At 37.0% G+C, this 25,124-nt stretch overlaps 2 protein-coding genes and 1 long non-coding RNA gene across 16 annotated transcripts; 2 read left to right on the top strand and 1 right to left on the bottom strand.

Moving 5' to 3' along the window:
* The first annotated feature begins 282 nt into the window (after nt 1–282).
* LOC107775843 (uncharacterized) lies at nt 283–5,305 on the top strand. Of its 2 annotated transcripts, none has more exons than XM_016595631.2 (8): nt 283–1,021; nt 1,130–1,338; nt 2,689–2,727; nt 2,805–2,875; nt 4,028–4,092; nt 4,194–4,283; nt 4,384–4,476; nt 4,570–5,305. In XM_016595631.2, exons 1-8 carry the CDS (start codon nt 827–829, stop codon nt 4,969–4,971), a joined length of 1,164 nt encoding a protein of 387 aa, XP_016451117.1. In that variant the 5' UTR covers nt 283–826; the 3' UTR covers nt 4,972–5,305. The 2 variants fall into 2 exon arrangements, with proteins under 2 accessions (XP_016451117.1, XP_016451116.1); XM_016595630.2 differs by having other exon boundaries at nt 292–1,021; nt 1,115–1,338.
* Nucleotides 5,306–5,344: 39 nt separating this feature from the next.
* Nucleotides 5,345–24,310, bottom strand: LOC107800185 (uncharacterized). 13 transcript variants are annotated; one of them, XR_012704379.1, is made up of 7 exons: nt 21,883–24,310; nt 18,864–21,355; nt 18,265–18,439; nt 17,730–17,869; nt 17,513–17,619; nt 9,626–9,688; nt 5,345–6,080 (listed from the first exon to the last, which is right to left on the bottom strand). It is a non-coding gene; the product is annotated as an uncharacterized LOC107800185 (long non-coding RNA). The 13 variants fall into 13 exon arrangements; XR_012704373.1 differs by adding an exon at nt 10,599–10,670 and having other exon boundaries at nt 17,730–18,439; nt 21,883–24,309; XR_012704376.1 differs by lacking the exon at nt 9,626–9,688 and adding an exon at nt 10,599–10,670 and having other exon boundaries at nt 5,345–5,676; nt 6,018–6,080; nt 17,730–18,439; nt 21,883–24,309.
* LOC107800184 (type IV inositol polyphosphate 5-phosphatase 9-like) lies at nt 16,814–19,490 on the top strand. The gene is made up of 7 exons (XM_016623337.2): nt 16,814–17,070; nt 17,153–17,260; nt 17,496–17,820; nt 18,070–18,254; nt 18,820–18,928; nt 19,034–19,185; nt 19,264–19,490. Exons 1-7 carry the CDS (start codon nt 17,015–17,017, stop codon nt 19,397–19,399), a joined length of 1,071 nt encoding a protein of 356 aa, XP_016478823.1. The 5' UTR covers nt 16,814–17,014; the 3' UTR covers nt 19,400–19,490.
* Nucleotides 24,311–25,124: the final 814 nt, after the last annotated feature.

Raw genomic sequence — 25,124 nt, 5'->3', positions numbered from 1 at the left:
TTTGGTAAAATTTGATTTATTAAAAGTCATGTACTGTGCCGATGTAGTTTGACGGATTCTATTAGATTATCGGCTCATTTATCTAGGTTATCTAAGCATGCTAAATATAAATAAATTTAAGTACTGTGTTCTGTAAAAAAAAATTCTTTATATCGCTATCAGTCAATAAAAACTGAACTCTTACGTCACTTCTCCATTTAAAACTATAGTAGCCTATATACATGCATATCGCACCAAATTCGTCCCTTTATTATTTTATCGTTTGGTTTCAGATTCTCCTTTAATAAAGCAACAAAATTTGTAAAAGTATAGACGATTTTGTCAAATTGGCAAGGTATGTAAAACAGCAAAATCCAAATCGCAACATTTCGGATTTGGTGGCATGTGATGTGGCTAGAGTATTGACCGTTTATTCAGTTCCTCCGTACATAGCGTCGACCTTAATTCTCTCAATCTTTAGTTAGAAACTCTCCCCTTGAGACTGCTTTCCATTTTGCGGAGAGAAAGATTAACATTCTTTGTTCAATTCTCAAAGCCCATTCAGAATCAACCTTCTCTGATTATTTCTCTATAGTAGTATTCATCCTAGAACGTAACCAACTCTTTTTCTTCTCATAAAAGCTAAACACTCAGAAAGCAATTTACATATACTATTCTGATTCCCATATTCAGCTTTACATATTAGTATATCATCTGCTTGAAAACCCACAAGGAATTAGATTCCATTGTGGGATTAATAATAATAATAATAGTACAAGAGAGGAGAAAATAGCATATATATATATATATATATTGGAGTTGAATTATTGCTTTTGTGAGAAGAGCAATGGCGGTTGATATTAGTAAGGGCAACGAAGCAGCGATGATTCTAACGTCAGGGCCAAGCGGGATAATCAGTGCCCTGTTTTCCTTACGGGTATTGAAGAGTTTATGGCTGCTGCTCAGTGCATTCGTGCTATTGTTTCGAGGGCGGAAGCGGATGGTGTCGCCAGCGACAACATCTGGATCAAAGGACGAGAAGGTAACAGATTATGTAAATATGTGTCTTTTTATTATAAGAAGGTTGTCATTTTATATGGTTAATTAATACTATATATATTCTGAGTTTGATAAGATGAGCGAATGGAAGGGGCCAATGGTGCGAGTGCCGGCAAAGATGGTTCCGAGAAAGAAGGTGGTGGATAATGAGGTGGCGGCGAGGAGAGCGCTGGCCATAAAAAGGGTACTTGAGGATATTGTTGATGTTAAGAATACGGTGAGGGAATTTTCGCTTTTTGTCACGTCAAGAGGAGATACCATGTTTACGCAGTCATGGACACCTGTTTCTCTCCAACTCAGGTAACAAATTAAATTAATAATCGGAGTATTAATTATTTGTGCTATTTAAGCAACGCTTTTAATTTGTTTGATTGATGATTATTCTATCCCACATTCAGCTCCCTGTTTGTGGGAGGTCCTAGCTACGCTTTTAATAAATTTATATTATGGGTGTGTTTCCATGTCAAATGCTTTTTAGCTGAGAAGAATAGTACTTTGGTGAATCCTTTTTATATTGAAGGTTGATAGCAATATCCACCTACTTAATTGATACAACTGATATGGAGCAAGAGTTGGGACTTGGGAAATGTATGTCATCCCCCCACCCCCACCCCCCAAACTTTTAGTGAGGAAAATGTTTTCAACTTTCAAGTAATTTATAGAGGAAAAAATTCCCATCATTTTAGAAAAGGAACGAACCTCTAAACAATGCATATTTATTCTTAGACCAAGATATCATTATCATCGAGTAGAATATTGAAGCCTTGGCACTTTTTGATCATTGGTCCCCGGGGTGGACAGCTTCCCGAGAATTCCTACACTTTAGTCTCTTATTGTACTGTGAATATGTGATTGTTCTGTTTATTCTTTGTATGACTGTTATGATAACGCGTTGAGCAGAATGGGAGGGGGAGAGATATAGTTTTGTCTGTATGTATTTGCCATGTCTTTGGTTGATCTTTTCAAAATTATACACAATCTTAATTAACTAGATATGCTGTGAAAAATATTGTACCACTTTCTGTAACTTGTTTTTCATTGTTGAAACAAACCTGGATCCATAAGATTATCTCTAAATGAATAAGAGCATTTTAAACTAATTGCAAACAACTCCTCTCACTGCACAAACTGTCTCTTTAAATAAGGGGAATATCAAAAAAATAATTGTGAACAACTCTTCTGCACTGCTGCAAATTTAATTTTGTTCTAACTATTCTTGATGTAAACATGTCTTGGCAGAGACTTGCTTTAGCGGATAATTAGTAGATAATCTCCATCTTTCCTCTACCAGACCCTTTTGGAATGTGCTTTGATAGTTTTAGGTGGTATCAGTGAACAATTTATCAACCTTCTCGTATATATGGGTAACAACAACTATTTCAGTCTTCACATACATAAGGCTACTGGCATTATACAATATTATTCACTCCATGAGGAAAAAATGTGCCCAAATTATTCCCCTCAATAACTGTTAGAACAGAGTGCAAAGTTACCTACATTGTTTATTCCCATCAGTTCTTCAAAAATTTCGAATTGATAAGAGATTAAGGATGTCCATTGTTATATGTTATTGCTAGTTGTGCTCTTTACAAGTTTCATACATATGTGCTTTTCTGAAATAAAAATTTGCAATGTCATTTCCTTGTGTAGGGGATTGGTTTTCCTATTGCATGGTCTGAATGAACACAGGTCTGTATACCAGCTTTGGAAGAGTTGTTGTGGTTGTAACTTCGATTTCATATTAAGACCTCTACATTCATGTACAGTGGCAGGTATGATGACTTCGCCAAGAAGCTGAATGCTAACGGGTATAAAGTTTATGGAATTGATTGGATTGGTAAGCTTATTTCTTCCAATGGAGTTCATGGATTTACCTAGGTCATAAGCATGTGCTTGAAATAGTTTTATTCATAGATTCTGGTGTCTTTTGTTTATTTCTTTTCCATATTTTTTTGTGAATGGATTCTCATATGCAACTTGATGTGTCATGTCTTTCTCTTTTTTCTTTTTTGGATGCTATTAAGAGTGGGTTGCTCTAGTGGTGAGCACCTTCCACTTCCAATCAAGAGGTTGTGAGTTCGAGTCACCCCAAGAGCAAGGTGGGGAGTTCTTGGAGGGAGGGAGTCGAGGGTCTATCGGAAACAGCTCTTTTACACTAGGGTAGGGGTAAGGTCTGCATACACACTACCCTCTCCAGACCCCACTAGTGGGATTATACTGGGTTGTTGTTGTTATTAAGTTTTACGTATTAGTTAGGAAGTAGGGAACTAGATTCATTTTCGCTGCAGTATCAGGTTTGATCATCTCAACAATATCCAAGTTAGAGTCTGAATGGCTCTTCAGCCCATTAAGATTTTTTCCTCTGTAATCACACGATTGCTAATAATTTTACTAACACTAATTATGTCCCCTTCCATTTACTAAGTCTTGTATGGTTCTGTCAGATGAAAGCATCAACATATGTTTCAAAGATTTTACTAGGGATAAAACCTTCTATTTAATTTGAGAAAGTCATTGCTAAGAGCTTTCAGTGTCTCTCTTGCTTTCTCCATTAGCACAGCTTTTAACTGTAGCTTTCACAATCACGGTATTAAAGGAGGAATATGGAAATTTTCTGTAGCATACTCATGTCCACTGAGACAAACAGAGGGGGATAGGTTAATGGAGGATCATACTGTCATGTCCTACTTCTCATTCAATTGAAACTTCATAGCGAGCTGGTTATCCAAGAATCGTCGTGTTCTTATGCAGTCACTTATTAGCTAGAGGACTATATATGAACTCTTGTCATGGCTTGGTTTGTTCTTTGTTGCAACTTATAGTTGCTTTAGTTGAACCTTGGCTTTCTTACTCTTGTTTTCATGAGTAGTTAGTTTCCCATTGATTGAAAACCTTTTGGTGGTAGTGACTAATAATATTCTCTACCTATTTGGATAGTTGTGAATCATTTGAAACGTTTCCTTTTAAATTAAGTTTCTTCTTTGTGCAGGACATGGAGGAAGTGATGGATTGCATGCATTTGTTCCTTCTTTGGATTATGCTGTAAATGATATGGTATAATTTTACTTTTGCATAGATAAAGACATTAAAGAAGCTGAAACAGTTACTAACTTTTAAGTGCTATGTATTCACCAAATTTCTTCCATTTGTTGTAGAAAAACTTTCTCTCAAAGGTTTTAGATGAAAATCCAGGACTTCCGTGCTTTGGCTTTGGACATTCAACTGGTGCAGCAATTGTCCTTAAGGTAATTTTTAAATCACAATGGTAATTAGCTACTATTACTCCATCTTTTAACATGCTATTGAAGATTCTTTTTGACCTATTATTATTGATACTAATTGTAGGCAGCACTTGACGTGAAGGTGAGAGCTAATATAGCTGGTGTTGTGTTGACTTCACCTGCTATAGGAATTCAACCAGCTCATCCAATTATCACAGTAAATGTCATCTTAAATCAATTTTCTTTGTTATCCCTCTATTTCCACTAATCACAAAAATATTTTAAAAGGCCTGTTTTTCCTTATTTTTAGGTTCTGGCTCCATTGGTCTCTTTCCTGATGCCAAGATTCCAATTGAGCGCGGCAAATCAAACAGGTATAACAGTATCTAGGGATCCAGCAGCATTATTAGCCAAGTATTCAGATCCACTAGTATTCACTGGATCCATTAGAGCAAGAACTGGTTACGAGATCCTTCGGATCACTGCCTACTTGCAACAGAATCTGAGTAAGTTGACAGTACCATTCCTAGTTCTTCATGGAACTGATGATGCAGTAACTGATCCAGAAGGCTCTAAGAAACTCTATCAAGAGGCTTCTTCAACTGACAAAAGCATCAAGCTATGTGAAGGATTGTTGCATGACTTGCTATTCGAACCTGAAAAAGAAGAAGTTGTGAAGGATATAATTGAATGGTTGAACCAAAGATTGTGAAGATGTTGAAGACTCAAAGGAATAACTTGATCAAAGGAGGTAGAGGGACAACTTGAGTCCAAGGAAATTGGCAATGCCAAGTTTGGGATTTCCCTCAATGAGGCTATATATTAAGTGAGGGAAGAGAATTGAACTTGCTAAATAGGTTTGAGCACATCGAACACGGAGAAGCTTACACTGTTAATTAATGTAATGTCATCTAATCAGTGGCGACATTGCTCAAGATGTTGCTTATGGTAGTTTAAAATTTTTGACAACCACTCAAATTGCACAATCAAATGGGACTTTTGTAAGCATGGTTATAACATCATCCATTAAAAGGTGTTTTTGGTAATACCTTAGTAAGTTTTGGTTGAATAACCAAAGTAACTACCTAGGCAACTTTTAACATTGTATATATCCTTTCTGCTAAATGATAAAAAAGTTCATGGAAAGATTATCTCTTGGTAATATATTGATTTCTTACAATGTCTTCACTGAAATTGATTGATGGGATAAAAAGATGCATGTATCTCCATACATGATTTTCATAGAAGTGTGTCTTCAATCATCTATTTGATAGTGTGTATTGACGTTCTGGAGATACCAGAAATGCCAATCAGACATTTGGTTTGAAGGTTGGGCTCAAACCTGTACTGGCGAAATGGATTGGCGCATGACTTCCGATCAGTATCTCTCAGCATTGTGCAGGTGCAGATTGAGTTCCTTGCAAAACAAAAGGAAGGCAATTGTCACGGCCCAAAATCTAACCATGGTCGTGATGGCGCCTATCGTGTTACAAGGCAAGCCTATTTCCCAAAATATTACTACTAAACCGATTATAAGAATTTAATAAAACATTTCCAACATTTAAATTTTTCATAAACTAAATCAACTCTAATTATAATATAGAAAAATATGGAAACGAGCCCCAAACATCGGGGTGTCACTAAGTCATGAGCGTCTAAATCTATGAACTAAGAAATGAAAACTTTCTAACTGTCAATACAGTCCAAAAGAAGAAATGATAAAAGGGGTAACAAGGTCCTGCGAACGCTAGCAGCTACCTTGCAATCTCCCAAGATAGTCGGCCTGAACTCAACGATCGCCGCGCTCTAACTCACCTGGATCTGCACATAAAGTGCAGGGCGTAGTATTAGTACAAGCACCTCAGCAAGTAACAGAAATAACTAAGGAACTGAGCAATAGTGACGAGCTAAGTAAATAAGTCCAATTATTTATTTTTACAATTTAAAAATAAACAGAAATAAACAGGTAAATTCCATAACTCAATAAATGCCACAAAGAAGTTTAACAGATAAATGCAGCAACAACACAAATAAATACAACCTCATAGCAGTGTCACTCCATCACTCATCACTCATCACTCGCACTCAGCACTCAATACTCAAAACACTCAACACTCTGCACTCACTAGGGGTATGTACAGACTCCGGAGGGGCTCCCAAAGCCCAAGCGCTAAGCACGAACAACTCACGTGCCATCATATCAATACCTGGATCCGCACGGTCAACTCACGCACTATGGTATCAATACCTGGACCCGCACGGTCAACTCACGTGCTACGCGGACAACTCACGCGCTATGGTATTAATATCCTCACAACCAGGCCCTCGGCCTCACTCAATCATGTACCTCACTAGCCTTACCATCATCAACAAATAAGGGAACACATCCCACATCAAGTATTATCGCATATTAGCAAATAATAGAAACTGAGGTAAACATGTACAATAATTTCTATGACTGAGTACAAATAATGTGAGCATGAATAAAGTCTAAGCATGATCTCTATCATGAAGGCAAACAAGTTCAACAACAAATAAACACATAACCACAGATAATAGCCATTAGGCCTTACAGTCTCACGGGACGGACCAAGTCTCAATCCCTCGCGGTGCACACCCACACGCTCATCACCTAGCGTGTGTATCACCTCCAAACAATCACGTGATGTCAAATCTCCGGGTTTATACCCTCAAAGCCAGAGTTAAAACTATTACTTACCTTAGCAGCGTAACAATCCTACTCCGGAATTCACTCGTCTCTGGACTCGGTCTTCAAAAGCTCCAAATCTAACCATAATCAGATTAATACAATCAACATAGGCTAACGAATTGAATTCCACCTTAAAAACTACAAAATATACCAAAAATCCGAAATCGGCCAAAACCCGGCCTCCGGGCCCACATCTCGAAATCAGTCAAAAATGGCAGAATAACAAATCTCGTCCTCACCCGAGTCTAACCATATAAAATTCGTCAAAATCGGACTCCGTTTGGTCCCTCAAATCCTTAAATTAAACTCTTAAAATTTTCAAGCCCTAACCCTTCATTTTCACTAATTACAATGATTAAACAACAGAGAATCACCTTATATACAAGTATTAGGGCTCAAGTAACTTACCTCAACGAAACCCCCTTGGTTCCCTCTTCAAATCACTCCCAAAAGCTCCAAAACCGAATAGAAATGGTGAAGAATGCACCAAAATTCGCGAAGTGAGCAATATGTACCCTCTGCCCAGGCTTCTCGCACCTGCGGCCATTTTCTCGCACCCGCGCGACCGCACCTGCGGTCCAAGGAGCCGCACCTGCGCAACTCACTTAATTCCCCAGTTTCGGCACCTGCGGACACTTTTCTCGCACCTGCAGACTCGCATCTGCGGTCCCAGGTGCGCATCTGCGAAAGTCACTTAGACGCCAAGCTTCGCACCTGCGGGCTCGCAAGTGCGATCCTCTCTTCCGCACCTGCGCTCAATGTCAGTCCTCCATTTCCCGCATCTGCGACATGCCATCCGCACCTGCGATCATCGCACCTGCGGCTCACCATCCGCAGGTGCGGTCACACCAGTAGCCTTACACCAACAGCTTCCAGCTGCATTTCTCAACTTTGACCAATCCGTTAACCACCCGGAACCACCCCGAGGCCCTCTGAACCTCAACCAAAAATACCATCAAGTCATATATCAACATACCAACTTAGTCGAGCCTTCGAATCACTCAAAACAATATCAAATCATCAAATTACTCTCGGATTCAAGCCTAAGAACTTCTAAATTTCCATATTCGGCAACAGATGCCGAAACTAACCAAACCACGTCCGAATGACCTCAAATTTTGCACACACATCACAAATGACACTACAAACCTACTCCAACTTCCGGAATTGCATTCCAAATCCGATATTAAATTTTCCACTGCCGACCGAAATCGCCAAATTTTCAATTTCGTCAATGCAAGCCTAATTCTACCACGGACCTCCAAATCACATTCCGGACGCACTCCTAAATCCAAAATCGCCTAACGGAGCTAATGGAACCATCAGAATTCAAATCCAAAATTGTTTACACATAGGTCAACATCCGGTTGACTTTTCCAACTTAAGTTTTTACTTAAAAGACTAAGTGCCTCAATTCACTCTGAAAGCACTCCGGTCCCAAACCAACTAACCCGATATAACATAATATAGCTGAATAACAAAAAAAGAAGTAGAAATGGGGGAAACGGGGCTATAACTCTCGAAACGACTGGTCGGGTCATTACATCCTCCCCCTCTTAAACAAGTGTTCGTCCTCGAACGTGCCAAGAATTGTTCTCAAAACCATCAAGAACTCTCTCCGAACCCCAATGGCACAAAACCAATCCGTCAGGACTGAATCCTTCTAACTCAACCAAGCTACACAGACCACCAAAAACACAAGGACATTGCTACAAAACACCTGTAGAACTCATTATCTCATACACACCCAAAGAACTAATCATACCCATTACTATGCCGATCCAACCTACTACCAATATGTTCTATCTATCCGAGTTCCTTCTGAATTACCTTCAAATTGATACTTCGCCCCGCCATAACACCATAATCCCCAACCCAGACTCACCACACGAGACCCAAGCATAAAATCACAGCGCCTTAAGGCTCATAAGCCGCTGAATACTCTCTTAAAAATCCCCAAAAGTACCACAAGAACGCGCTCACACAATCAACACCTTAGTGCTCAAGCTATAGTCAAACCCCAGCCTCGAGTCCTCCAGTCTAGCCCAACATCAACACACAGAAATCACATCTCGCACCTCATCCAGGGAATCACAAGTTGTCGAGGCACAACTGATACTGAGCGCTCATATGCGCATACGAATGCGTGGAAGGAATTCAAAGAGTTACACTTCAAGTTGAATCAATACCGCACGATAAAAATCCAAGAATGTGAAATTTCCTAAGGGTTCTGCAGCCTCTCAAAGATAAGTACACACGTCTCCGTACCGATCCGCAAGACTCTACTAAACCTGCTCATGACTTGTGAGACCTATATAACCTAGGCTCTAATACCAACTTGTCACGACCCAAAATCTAACCATGGTCGTGATGGCGCCTATCGTGTTACAAGGCAAGCCTACTTTCCAAAATGTTACTACTAAACCGATTATAAGAATTTAATAAAACATTTCCAACATTTAAATTTTTCATAAACTAAATCAACTCTAATTATAATATAGAAAAATACGGAAACGAGCCCCAAACATCAGGGTGTCACTAAGTCATGAGCGTCTAAATTTATGAACTAAGAAATGAAAACTTTCTAACTGTCAATACAATCCAAAAGAAGAAATGATAAAAGGGGTAACAAGGTCCTGCGGACGCTAGCAGCTACCTTAAAATCTCCCCAGATAGCCGGTCTGAACTCAAAGATCGCCACGCTCAAACTCACCTGGATCTGCACATAAAGTGCAGGGTGTAGTATGAGTACAACCACCTCAGCAAGTAACAAATATAACTAAGGAACTGAGCAATAGTGACGAGCTAAGTAAATAAGTCCAATTATTTATTTTCACAATTTAAAAATAAACAGAAATAAACAGGTAAATTCCATAACTCAGTAAATGCCACAAAGAAGTTTAACAGATAAATGCAGCAACAACACAAATAAATACAACTCACAGCAGTGTCACTCCATTACTCATCACTCACACTCAGCACTCAATACTCAAAACACTCAACACTCTGCGCTCACTAAGGGTGTGTACAGACTCCGGAGGAGCTCCCAAAGCCCAAGCGCTAAGCACGGACAATTCACGTGCCATCATATCAATACCTGTATCCGCACGATCAACTCGCATGCTACGCAGATAACTCACGCGCTATGGTATCAATACCTGGACACGCACGGTCAACTCACGTGCTACGCGGATAACTCACGCGTTATGGTATTAATATCCTCACAACCAGGCCCTCGGCCTCACTCAATCATGTACCTCACTAGTCTCATCATCACCAACAAATAAGGGAACACAGCCCAAATCAAGTATCACCGCATATTAGCAAATAATAGAGACTGAGGTAAACATGTACAATAATTTCTATGACTGAGTACAAATAATGTAAGCATGAATAAAGCCTAAGCATGATCTCTATCATGAAGGCAAACAAGTTCAACAACAAATAAACACATAACCACAGATAATAGCCATTAGGCCTTACAGTCTCACGGGACGAACCAAGTCTCAATCCCTCGCGGTGCACACCCACACGCTCATCACCTAGCGTGTGTATCACCTCCAAACAATCACGTGATGTCAAATCTCCGGGTTTATACCCTCAAAGCCAGAGTTAAAACTGTTACTTACCTTAGCAGCATAAAATTCCTACTCCGGGATGCCCTCGTCTCTGGACTCGGTCTCCAAAAGCTCCAAATCTAACTATAATCAGATTAATACAATCAACATAGGCTAACGAATCGAATTCCACATTAAAAATTAAAAAATATGCCAAAAATCCGAAATCGGCCAAAATCCGGCCTCCGGGCCCACATCTTGAAACCAGTCAAAAATGGCAAAATAACAAATCTCGTCCTCACCCGAGTCTAACCATATAAAATTCGTCAAAATCGGACTCCGTTTGGTCCCTCAAATCCGTAAATTAAACTCTTGAAAATTTCAAGCCCTAACCCCTCATTTTTACTAATTACAATGATTAAACAATGGAGAACCACCATATATACAAGTATTAGGGCTCAAGTAACTTACCTCAACGAAACCCCCTTGGTTCCCTCTTCAAATCTCTCCCAAAAGCTCCAAAACCGAATAGAAATGGTGAAGAATGCACCAAAATTCGCGAAGTGAGCAATATGTACCCTCTGCCCAGACTTCTCGCACCTGCGGCTATTTTCTCGCACCCACGCGACCGCACCTGCGGTCCAAGGAGCCGCACCTGCGCAACTCACTTAATTCCCCAGCTTCCGCACCTGCGGACACCTTTCTCGCACCTACGGACTCGCATTTGCGGTCCCAGGTGCGCATCTGCGAAAGTCGCTTAGACGCCAAGCTTCGCACCTGCGGGCTCGCAGGTGCGATCTTCTCTTCCGCACCTGCGCTCAGTGCCAGGCCTTCATTTCCCGCATCTGAGACATGCCATCCGCACCTGCGATCATCGCACCTGCGGCTCACCATCCGCAGGTGCGGCCACACCAGTAGGCTTACACCAGCAGCTTCCAGCTGCATTTCTCAACTTCGACCAATCCGTTAGCCACCCGGAATCACCCCGAGTCATATATCAACATACCAACTTAGTCGAACCTTCGAATCACTCAAAACAACATCAAATCATCAAATTACCCTCGGATTCAAACCTAAGAACTTCTAAATTTTCAAATTCAGCAACCGATGCTGAAACCAACCAAACCACGTCCGAATGACCTCAAATTTTGCACACACATCACAAATGACACTACGAACCTACTCCAACTTCCGAAATTGCATTCCGACCCCGATATCAAATTTTTCATTGCCGACCGAAATCGCCAAATTTTCAATTTCGCCAATTCAAGCTTAATTCTACCACGGACCTCCAAATCACATTCCGGATGCACTCCTAAGTCCAAAATCACCTAACGGAGCTAACGGAACCATCAGAATTCAAATCCGAGATCGTTTACGCATAGGTCAACATCCGGTTAACTTTTCCAACTTAAATTTTTACTTAAGAGACTAAGTGTCTCAATTCACTCTGAAACCACTCCGGTCCCGAACCAACTAACCCGATATAACATAATATAACTGAATAACACAAAAAGAAGTAGAAATGGGAAAACGGGACTATAACTCTCGAAACGACTGGCCGGGTCGTTACAGCATTAGGCGGAGCTCACGTTTTGCAGACATCCGATGGCCAATAGGTTATGGCCTCTAAGATAAATTTTTTGACGAACTGTGTATGCATTCACTGCTAAATGATGTTTTGATGCATACATTATATGATTTTTTGAACAAGTATGAATATAGTACATAGCTTAGTATCATGTGTTTTGACAGACTGCGCGTTTTAAACGTATAGCTTGTCAATATTTTTCAACTTTTTCGGAGAAGATTGAAGAGAAGTTTCTAGGAGCAGATAATGGATGAATCCGACATGAGACCCATATTTTTACACCAACCATCATTTAGTGTCATCATAATGCTTGTAACTTAGTGATATCGGCAAAAGTATCCCACATAATAAGTGTAAATTCAATTGAATGTCTTTCATTTGAAACCATTTTCCCTATTTCCTTATGTATTTAATTTTTAAAAAAAAATAGAAAATAGGTGAGCATCCTGGAGATGTACGTAATTTAATTTCGGTACAATTTGTAAAACGACTTTTAATATTTAGTTATAGTTGCCACTTGCAAGCAACCAAATAAACCAAAAACTTCAGTCATTGGGAGTGGGGGGTTTGCCAATGCCAAGTCGTATGCACGCAAGCGTATCTGTGCAACTTGCAGTGCAAATCTCATACGCACACAGCTACAAGTTGTGTTAATAATTGCAGTTCTTTATTTTTATCTCTTTTCTTTTCTTATTCTATTTTTGAAGTGACAACGGCACTAATCATTCATATTTTAGGACACTTCAAAGAAGTAGACAAGAGAGATGATATGCCTGCACTGCTAGAGAATAGCGTATAGATTTCCCCACTTGGGATGTCAACCAATTAAATTAACTTCAATATCCAAAGAGCTGTGCTGCTTTATATCACGCCTCTTAATGACCCAACTTTTCTCTCTAATGTGTTACTTGTTATCCTCACTCAAAGTGTTTAGGTCAAATCAAATTAAATTAACTTATTATGATTAAGTGATTAAATAATGTGCAAATGTATGCTAGTCAACCATCTGTTAAGTTATAGAAATTTATTCATAAATACATATCATATATCTATTAATTAAATCAGAAAAACCCCATGTTAGTACGTTTTTACCTTGTCGACACCGTGCATTTACTCGTATATCAAGCCGTCACTTCCCCTCGTCTTCTTCCTTTTCTTTTGTGCTTCTTTTTAATGAAGGGAATTGTCATAAACTAGAATATCTTCTCTCCCCTATAATTCACGAGTTCACAATCCACGCCAAAAGTTCTTATCAAACGCCCATCTTTGTTTATATTTTCGTTTATTTTTAAAATGTTTTGTTTGGGGCCCATCACTAAATAGGATTTATATGATATCCTAGCAAATAACAGTAGTAAAATACCAGTACCGTTGTTGTCTAACAAATCGTAATTCTTTATTTGAATACCCACTAGCCAAGATCAGGTGCATAAATTATGCCACCCCAGGACGATGTGGATTCTTTGTCGATTAAACCCATAGTCTTTAAATAAAATAAAATAAAATAAAATAAAATAAAATAAAAAGAAAGTTGAAGACAATGTGGTAAATATAAAAAAAAAAAAAAAAAAACTTTCACAATCAGGTCATATCTGCATTGAACTTCTTCTTAATTAATGATTATGACAAAAATAAAATCTCTCGAATGTCTTCTGCTAACTAATCCAAAAGGAATCTCGTTAACAGCATCATTGGTGGAACTTTGTATGCCAATTATCAAATTAATCTAGGTTGTTAGTTTAGTACTGTTTTTATGTGGACAAAGATTAAGGAAACAACCTATGTTGTCCTTTTAATACTGTATTTCTATGATCAAACTATGTCCTATATTCATGGTAGTCGTAGATACCAGGGAGTTTTTCTTCTTTAATCATTACAAGGGAAATAGGATTAAAAATTTCGTCCTCCAAGATCATAGTTACTAATCGTGATTGGTTAAGAATAACTGCAATTATTATTATTATTATTTTCTTTGGTTAAGCAATAACCGGTGGCCTTCTTTGCTTAGAAAAGAACGCTTTACTGTTATTTACAGTTATACTTTTAATCACCATCATTGTTGATAATGGATGTTTGGTGTAGCCAAAGCCAATCAGAATAAAACGACCTGATTAATTTTTGTTTGTGTTATATTATTAATAAAATAATTGAAAAGGCACCAATTGATTGACTGAAGTATGCATTAGTTCAATCTCTAAGGGGTCGTTTGACAGTAGGTATTAGAAAAAATAATACAAGCATTAGCTTTGTGCATTATTAATACCTTGTTTGGTATATTTTTTCAACCTATGTATAACTAATACTTGCATTAGTTATACATCATACTTGGTATTAGCCTATGTATAAGTAATGCATAAAAAACCATGACATTAGTAATACCAAGGCTATTAATGCAATGCATTAGTATGGTTAAAGACAAAATTATCCTTAAAGTCCCTTAAAGCTAGAGAATATAGAGGGCATTTTTGTAAACAACTATTTTTCTTAAAAATTATGTAATGCATTATAATTTTTAATACACCACACCAAACAGTTTATAAGAAATAATATCTGCATAACTAATGCTTGCATTACTAACTCATGCATTACTAATACACTGTATTCTGCACTATTCTTATACACCCTACCAAACGACCCCTTAGTACGTTTATGGAACTGACCAATTGGACACTCAGTTTTCTCCGTCCATCCAATCACATGCATGGACTACATGACCCTACTTGAAGAAAATGACATTTTGGTCTCAAGAAACAATTCAGTAGTCAAAAGATTGTAATTCAAATGATAATGTTACGAGTTGAAATATCTGTCTCTCATAACAGTCGTTGTCTAATTGAGTCTTCTCTGCACCCCCATTAACCCAAAAAGGAAAAAAGGAAAAAAACATTAGTGTTAAGTGTTCATAATGCACTAATTTCAAATGTCATGTGTATACGGTCGAAACTAATTTCGGCCTTCGTATGACTGATCGAGATGGGATCATATTGGACAGAAGAAAATCTTCATAATATCGAGATGGGATCCGAAGATGGCACAAACGAGCTTCAAATTTCAGGTACAGGTCAAATACCGAGTTCGAAGTCATTATCGAGCTCGGGTCCGAATCGAACTGTGATGAGATGTGATGGAATCGAGCTTAAGGGCCAGAGGTCAAACGATACCGAGCCCAAGTCATTACCGGACCCTGAGTCGGCATCGACCTCAAACCCGCATCAAGCTCTAAAACTGAAAACCGGCCAATACCGACCAATGCTGAGTCCGATCAAGATCGAGCTCATAGACAAGAACCGTTGCAGCCGCACTAAGGGAGAAAATCTCGGCGAGAATTAGGGAAAAGCTGATTTATCATGGGTTCTCCACTATGTATTTTTAATTATATCTAAAGTAGGATCCCCCACTGTAAAAGGGATAACTATATTTCTGTAATTTTGCATACATTGTAACTCAGATATCATACACTCTCATATTGAAGGATTATCTTTTTTTAACTTCATAGATTGATTCATCTTGTTTAATCCATAAATCATCCTCTTTTCAACTTTACTTATTCTTCATTCTTTACGGTCAACATTCGATATTTCCATTTACTCTTACGATTTGTGTCAAATTATACCACATACCCTTAGAACTACGTACAAATTCAACTCTATCCATTTTTCGGGTAAACATCATGCATAACAAATGATAAACGGCTAATCACACCATAGTTAGGCGGTTTCCCTTTGCAGCCTATATACTTGTGTCTGTACTGAGATCAGTTTGATTTCATGGTAAACTTTTAACCATGAGATAATTCAATACATAGATGACAATACTTCCTTATGCAGATCAACAACTTTGTGTTTTTTGTTTCTATTGGGATTTGAGCCATCCACTTTATTGACCACTAGACGGCACCTTAGAGTGCATGTCCGTTTCCTATTTTAATACTATTCTCTTATTCAGTCATGCACTGTCCATAAATAACCCAAGCAAGAAAAGAGCTTCTTACTAAACAATTCGATTCTTGATTAAAGTATACGTTTCACCAAGACCAGACAACAGAAACACAAGGAAGAGCAGTGTTTAATTGGGAAAAAACTTACTTTGTTTACAGTAAATGCAAAAGCTATTTTCAAACATAAAAACCCACAACCAATTTTCTCATTTCTCCAAATTGATGTATTTTTCCCCAGAAAAAGGTCCAAAATCACTCATATAAGCTATCATCATCTTACTGAAGACAAATTCTTTAGTTATAAGATAACAAAAAATGTTTTTCAACTCAACTAAGAAACCAAGTCCTTATAACCAAAGGTGGCAACCTTGCCAGCCATCCTTGAATGTTACAAAGTCGTTATATGATCAAAGGAATGAGAGTATCTCATTGGATTTCCATAAGAAATATTAGTTTAAAGTTAAACAGAAGATCCTAATCCAACTTGCATCATCGCTCACATCACCTCCCTTATGATCTTGGCCTTCCAATTATGGATTAAATACTTTTTCATTGTCTGTTTCATTTTAACTGTTGTTTTAACAATTCCTTTCTCCTTATTGGCATCTGTAGACCCACTCATAGCATCATTTACCCTCTCAACATTCCCAAAGAAGACCTAACATCTCCCTCCTTTGCAAATCAAATCCTCAGCCTCCTTTCCCTTTATATAGATATACTTTCCTTTAACTTATTAGTTTCCATTACCCCTGCTATGGATATACTTTCCTTTAACTTATTAGCTTCCATTACCACTGCTCTCTCTCTCTCCCTCTCTCTCTTCTCTCTCCCCATGCACTCTGCCTACATGATGAAGTAAATTCTGGTTTTCTTTAGTCTATTGTTCTGTCCTCTGTTCAAGGTCATGCAGCTAAGTTTGCAGCAAACACCATCCTATAGAGCAGATCGGACGATGAGAACATGCTAGCTGACTCTGACACAACATCAGAACTCTCAGCCGACATACAAAATTTTTCGTACGTCCATTTAACAATTAACATTTAAATTCGTCTTCAAATTCCAGTATCTCATATTTATTGTTTTTTCCTTCTCAATAAGATTATTTATTAGCTCATGGAATGTTGGAGGCATTGCACCACCTAACGACTTAAATATGGAGGGCTTGCTTGATACTCGAAACAACTTGGCTGATATTTATGTTCTCGGGTAACCTTTATCTTCACTATAATGCATTCTACTAATAGGTAAATGAACCAAATCACCTGATGACTGCATTTTGCATGTGCGGCTGCCCTTGAGAGTAAGCAGCAGCATGCAAATGCATTGCCATCTGATCATATCAGGTTGGCTTGGTCAAGGTAGTACTTTGATACTTGTAGTAGCTAAGGGTCTAAATTCTACTTCGAGAATGTACATGTCATGAGCAAACAACTTTTATCAGGTTTCAAGAAATTGTACCTCTGAATGCTGGAAGTGTTATAGTGCCAGAGAACACAATGTTATGCATGCAATGGAATTCTCTTATTAGAACAGCTCTGAACAAGATAGCTGTCAACAACATCATCCTTCAGAAGGTAGAGGAAGAAGAAAATCAAAAGGTTTACCCACCAAACAAAGAGAGTTCCTCACATTTTGAATGCATAATTAGCAAGCAAATGGTGGGAGTTTTTATTACCATATGGGCGAGGTCTCCACTCCTTCCATATATCAGGCATACAAGTGTCTCCTCTGTAGGCTGTGGTATATTTGGCTACCTCGGAAACAAGGTAAAGAATTGGTGTAAATTTCTATTTCTTGATCATAATAGCACATTCCCTACAAAATATAATAATTACTGATAAATTATAGTAAGCAAGATATAAAATTTGAGTTATTTGCACACGCTGGCGCCCCCGCCACCAGGGTGTAACTCCATAATCAGAGAATATATGGAGTATAAATGTAACAAACGGGATAGAAACACAATCATATGCATCCAGTTTTCAATTTACTAATTTTCAGTAAATGATATACAGGGTTCAGTGTCGGTTAGATTTTGCTTGCATGAAACAAGCTTCTGCTTTGTGTGTAGTCACTTAGCTTCCGGAGGAAAAGAAGGAGATGAGAGACAGAGAAATGCAGATGCCTCCCAAATACTATCACGCACAAGATTTCCTTGTGACTCATTTCAGCATTTGCCAAGAAAAATTCTACAGCACGAGTACGTTTACCTTTTCATAATATTATAAACAGTCACATTTTTTCCTTTGGATTCTCATGGCCTTAGCATTTTCCTTTAGAGTTACAGTACCTTGAATCTTGATATAGCATCAGCAGCTAGTGTGCTAATAACACAGTTAAACGTTTGATTATGCTTCATAGAGGCAAGAAGCAGACGCTATTATCCTGTCCAAGACCCATAGACAGTTGATTAGGTGAGAAAAAGAACATAAAAGATAAGGGGGAGAGAGATTGTGTTAAATGCATATGAACCCTCATGTCAGCATTTGGGCAAATAGTTTTACACTTGTCTTTCTTAGCACAATAAAGAAGACTTCACTTTGTATAAACTGATTATTACTCCTATATATCAACTTGTGAATATCTTGCAAAGTCTTCTAGCAACCATAAGCTGGTTAATATCATACTGTAGATGATTTGGCTAGCTGACGTGTCATAGGTACAACAAAGAAGACTTCACTTTGTACATATTGATTATTATATACCAACTTGTGAATATATTGAAATTATCTTCTAACAACCATAAGCTGGTTAATCTCATACAGTAGGGTGATTTGGCTAGGAGACCTGAATTATAGGATTTATTTACCTGAAGCCGTAACAAGATCTTTAGTCAACGGCAGGCAGTGGAGCATCTTATTACAAAAGGATCAGGTACTGTAAGCAAAAAAATAACAATTTTAAAGTTCCAGAAAGCATTCAAATATACAGAAAGCATTCAAATTTGGAAGTTCACATTGAAAACTTGGAAATATGAAGCTGAAGGCCGAGCTAAGAGAAGGCTGTATTTTCAAAGGTTGGCAAGAGGAAGAAATTGAGTTTGCACCAACATACAAATATTATCCAGATTCTGATGATTATTATGGCTGCAATCAGAACGAGAAAAGGGGAAAGAGTCGAGCCCCAGCTTGGTAAGTTGCCTAAGAACATAAGAATTTACCTAAAAGCAAATGGAACAAGCATATTTAATAAAGAAAAATATTCTATAGGTGTGACCGGATTATATGGTTTGGCAAGGGACTGAAGCAAAGCCAGTATAATAGAGGTGAGTTTAGATTGTCAGACCACAGACCAGTATGGGCAACTTTCACGGCAGAGGTCAAGGTTCTATCACCATTATATTAGAGGACTTAGAAGGCCTTGCCAAACAGTTTTGAAAACTTTGTGAAGCAGTTATAAATTTCTAATAATGGCAATAGTGACAGATTATCGTGTATTCAAGATATCCCATAACATCAGCAACATTCAAACAAAAACACCAAAAGAACACAATAGTTGGGAAAAGGGATAGTGAGAAAAGAAATTAAGTGCCCAAAATTTGGGTCCTAAATAATTAGGTCAATACACCTACTATAACATTTTGTTTTATAAGTTTCTCTATTGTTGGGAACGTAAGGGGACAGCAAGGGGATGATGAACTTTCTGGCTGATTCATGTCAAGCTTTTCTCGAAAATAAGGAAAAAGAAAAAAGGGATTATGGGAAGGTGAGGCATCCACAATTTTTTTGAAGTACCTTTTAGGAACATGGTAGCTATATTGATCCAGAAAGGGCAATGCAAGGTTAAAAGGAAAAATACATGTGGCAACAGAAATTATAAAATGCAACGATGAAAAAAAGAAACTATAAAATGCATGTAAATTGTATCTTAAACAAACAAAAAAAAAAGTATAGATGTCTTCGCTTGGACAGAGAGTTGGCATTTCCACTTTCAGTGCACAATAGCAGGAAGGGAAAGAACAAACTACTGGTAGTTCTATTGTTGTAGACAACAGAGAAGTTCATAAGATTCACCGATCCTTACCCCAACTAGCACGAATCACTACGCTGAAAGTTAGTCATATAGAAAGACAACCAACATTAAGATTAGTCAAAGTTCAGGTCATTGTATTAAACAAAATGTTTAGCACAAACATAAATGCAAAGAGAACAACACCCAAGTAGCATCTGTTGAACTGAACAAACTTGCATTTTGTTTTCTTGTACTCAAATCACTGTTTTCCCTTTATTTTAGATTATTATTGTTAGTAGTAGCAGATAATATCAGCTCAAGGGTATTGTAAGAACTTATTTTGGAGTATAAAAGCTGTTGAGATCCAAACTATGCCAATATCTGTCTATTCCATTTAGGTATTTAAAGTAAAGTTAACTGTTTATTAACAATTGATATCCTTTTTACCATTCAATTGCCGACTAATACAAATATAACCAACAATCAGTCGATCAGTATCCAACATCTTAGAAAGAAAGAAACGAAATTTAACTGTTGAAGATACTAGAAAGACTATTTGAGATTTAAAAAAAACAAATACCTGCAAAAGAACCAACTAAATACTGCAGAGCTTATCAAAGATGAGGAAGCAACTCTTTTACCATTAGGTGCCTATGATGTTGATTATTGAGGAGTAGTGCTTTTAAAGAACTTGGAGAATCAAAATCATGAACACAGTCAGATCAGGTAACTTATCTTCATAGAATATCATGGATATCCAAAATTTCACTTTCTTGAATCTCTGTAATCCTCTTAAGAACACTTACAATTGACAGAGACCTTATTACTTTATGTATACTTAAGGACCTTACATCACCAAGCGACCTTAAAATATAGCAAATATAACACTAAAAAGTATTTTAAGAAAAAGCCTCAAGAGTTTGAGCATGCATGGACCGTACATTTGGTGTCCTTGAAACTTGTAAATAAACAAAATATAACAAAGTCGTCACCTCTTTTACTCGTGGCAAGAATAAACCCTGACAATATGTAATAAGAATACATCCTGCATCAAAAACAAGCTCAATAGTATAGTGTGCAGGGTCGAACCACGAGCGTACTTGGTGTATAACCTTCATAGCATCTTTCCATTATACTTTGCTTGACATGACCGAACACTTTAAAAGTAGGTGAGAAACAAGCTAATGCTGTCATCAGAATACTTACAAAACTCATGATTCACAATGATATATATCCCATATTGTCCGTCTTCAGGGCCCTTTTAAACGAGGCTCCTCGAAAATGCACCTAATCATCCCGAATCCCATATCAATGGCTGAGTTCCTACTTCTTCCTATCATTAGCCTCTTTCTACATAAAGCAACAATATGCACTAAATCAGGCCGATAAAGTCCATGATATATGTAAACCATTCAACATTCAAACATCATACGGAGATAAAAGCGAATTACATTGATTTCTTTCACCAAACATTTATCATGATTCGTGTTAATATGCTCGACAATTTTCTTAATTAGCCCTAACATTGTCTTTACCAATAATATTGCGCACTATTTTATCCAAGCAACAACTCACATAAGCATTTGAAACATTTGGAAAACATTCAGATACCAATCCATAATTGTATAGAGAGAGAGAGAGAGAGAGAGAGAGAGAGAGAGAGAGAGAGAGAGAGAGAGAGAGAGAGAGAGAGAGAGAGAGAGTTCATTCGAGCAAACGAGCGGCTGTGCATGACCTGCTGTCACAAGCTACAGATTGATTATCAAGCAGAGAAAATTATGACATCTAAATCAATTTGTTCCAAATTTCTGATTAATATGTCAATGAATTGCAGAATGAAAATTACACGTTCGCTACTATTAGAACATATCACGAACCTGATGGGTGATCGTCTTCGTTTAACTCTTTTTACTTCTTCTGTGCGAGAAGAAATGAGCCAGCTTTTTCCCTCTCCAGTTCATGGTTCTAGAAGTAGTACATCAACATTTTAGAGTTCGGTCTCACTCAACTCAAAAATTAATAAATTAGGTTCAAAATCGCATAAGGAGGCCACAAATATTTTTATATTTGTATTTTAACACGAAAATATTTTTAAAAAAAATATTCTTATATTCAAATTGTAAAGGGTTATGTTAAACTATTTCTTCAAAATAAAAATCCAAAATTAATGAATGAGGTTCAGAATCTCATGAATGTTTAACCTAAAATTTTGTTATAGGTTAAATCAATTAAATTTATGTAATAAGGCCAAATAATTGCAAATGAGAACATAGTAATAGCGGTAAAGAAGAAGAAAAGTAATTATTATTGATAATCCTTTGAATGATGTGCAGAGTTGGTCGCGATGCTTAGAGCAACTAAATCAGTAGTCATTTCAGTATCTTAACAGTATGAGTATGAATTCGAATTTGGTACAAACATGGGGAAGAAAGTACTTATAGTGTAGACCTAATGTAATTGCTACCTAAAAATCACGCTTGCCCGTTATAAGTAGTATCGGGGGAAAATATGTTAAAAAAGACATCTCAAGTATTTGTGTAAGTATTTGGGACACCTTTTTTGATTAACAAACACTGATTAATTAAGAAGGATGAGGGGTGGTCTGGTCAAATTAAAAATAAAAAAACTTTGGGGTAAAATTTAAAATACTAAAAAAAATATCTTTCTAATTAGACACGATTTTTCAACTTTTCTCTTTCTTCTCTTTTCAAAACCACACACGATTACCCCCAAACTTTTCTAACTTTTCTCTCAAATTCAATCTTCAAACTCAAGAGTACTATAGGGCTTCAAAAATCGGCTCCATTCCGTTCAAATTTTCTTTGAAGTCGAGATTCCATCATCAAGGTAAGTTTTTTTTTCTTTTTTTCATCATATTGTTAAACCCTGAACTTGTTATTTTAACCCTAAATTGATTTTTTTTTGGATGTTTTTGTATCTTCTTGTTGTTGTATAATTTTTGTGCCTAAATTCTAGAGTTGTTGTATAGTTGATATTTTTGACCGAAAATTTGATATTTTTATGTTGTTTAATTGTAGCCGTTGATGTGGTTGTTCCACATGCCCATAAAATTAGTTGTTGTGATATTGAAATAACTATATTGCTCTAATTTGGGTTTGTGGAATACTTTTTTGCCCAGATATTTTAAACATGTCAGTTGAGTATTTGAAACATCTTAAGATATTGTTAAATATTCGTGTTGTTATTGTTATTGTTGTATGATGTGAAGTTATTGCAATGTTTATCTGGGTTTGGTTTATGGTATTTTGAGCTGAGTGTTTGAAACATCTCATTAAGATGTTTGAAGCTTCATATAAGATATTTGAAATATTTGTAAGGGTGTTTAACAATCCATGAGATGTTTCATCAAAAGATACCAGAAAATTGATTTTACCTCTTAAGCTCAATCTTTTATGACCATTCAATGCAGCACCTTTAGGGATGTTTGAAATATCTCAGTAAGATGTTTCAAACATCTCATTAAGATGTTTCAAACATCTTAAAACATCTTAATAAGATGTTTGAAATATCTTATTGAGATGTTTGAAACATCTTATATGAGGCTTCAAACATCTCACTGAGATATTTCACCAAAGAATACTTAAATATTTATAGTTTTATTTTTTTATGTATTAGAAATAAATTATTTGTTTATTTTATTGATAGTCGTTACTTGTTTATGTGTGCAAATAAAATGGCAAAGGGACGTGTGTCAAAGACATGTGAAAGAGAAAGAGATAAATCTCCTTCCAAAAGATCTAGCAAAAGAATTAGGACATCTCAGGAGGATGAACTACAAAAATCAATTGTAGCTGAAGTGGAAGCCAAACATCTTCAGGTAGTAAAAGGAGGGAATGTTGGAGAAGAAGAAAAAGAGAACGAAAATGAAGAGGAAATTGAGAAAGAAAATAAAGAGAAAACAGAGAATGTACTAGGAGGGAATGCTAGATAAGCGGAAACAGAGAAAGAAAAAGAAGAGGAAACAGAAAAGGAACAAGAAGAGGAAACAAGGAAAGTAAGAGAAGAAAAGACAATTGTTGATGAAAAAGAATCAAAAAAGGAGACAACAATTGATGAAAGAGAAGAGCAGGCAAATATTGATGATGGGGCATCAGTAGCAAATACTGAAGAAGAAGCTTCAAGAGAAGAAGAAGAAGAGGCAGTGGAAGAAAGAAGAAAAAAGAGAAAGAATGATAATGCACCTTCTCAATTTGTTTAGGTAAGCTTAATATGTTTCAAACATCTCTCTGGATATTTAAAATTTCTGTCTAGATGTTTGAAATATTTTCTAGGATGTTTCACTAAATACAACTGTAAAAAGATATTTTTAATTATTAAATTAATTATTCGTGTGCATTTGATTAATCAACACCTTTAAATTATGTACCATATGAGATGCATGAGGATGATTCTGACAGTTGCGAGGTTGAAATCTTAAAGCTTTGATCGGAACTTCCACCCTTAAAGTACAAGATATTTTTAGATGATAATGAGACCTTCAACAAGAAGATCACTGTGAGATCCTTATTAGGATTAGCAGGTATGGGTGAGTTTCGAAAGTTGTTGCATGATGAGGGCCTCGAAAATAAGTTTAGGAGTAGTCCTTTCGGGCACTTTTTGGATTTTCCTGAGAAACTACTATTTCAGGCATCTATAGTGCATGGCCTTCTACTCCGTAGAGTATTGTGTGAGAAGACCTAGGAGTTATGATTTGATTATAAAAGATTACTAGTTCGCTTCGGCCTTCGTGATCGCCATAATGACTCGACACAACTGTGTACATTCTTACACGAATTTGAAGCTTCAAAAGTAACTCTTGATGGTGAAGAGTTGTGAAAACTTATTGCCAAAGGAAAAAGGTCCATGACTGGTAAAATAGTGCTTGAATTGATCAAATATGAATACGAAAAAATAAAAAAAATACAAGTATGCATTATACTTGATTTGGTTTGTCCACAATATTTTATTGACAAATGATTCGAATTGTGGTGTTTCCGAAACTATAATTAGATTGGCCTCCACATAAGAGGCTTTCTATAATTATCCATGGGGCAGAAATAGTTTCCGGTTGACTGTTGATTATCTTATAAAAGATATGAAAGAGCGTCAACAATCTAAG

Source organism: Nicotiana tabacum, chromosome 21 (assembly GCF_000715075.1).
Source record: "Nicotiana tabacum cultivar K326 chromosome 21, ASM71507v2, whole genome shotgun sequence".
In the NCBI taxonomy this organism is placed as follows: domain Eukaryota; kingdom Viridiplantae; phylum Streptophyta; class Magnoliopsida; order Solanales; family Solanaceae; genus Nicotiana; species Nicotiana tabacum.
The sequence above is the reverse complement of the archived record's forward strand: the minus strand, read 5'-3'. Positions and strand labels throughout refer to the sequence as shown.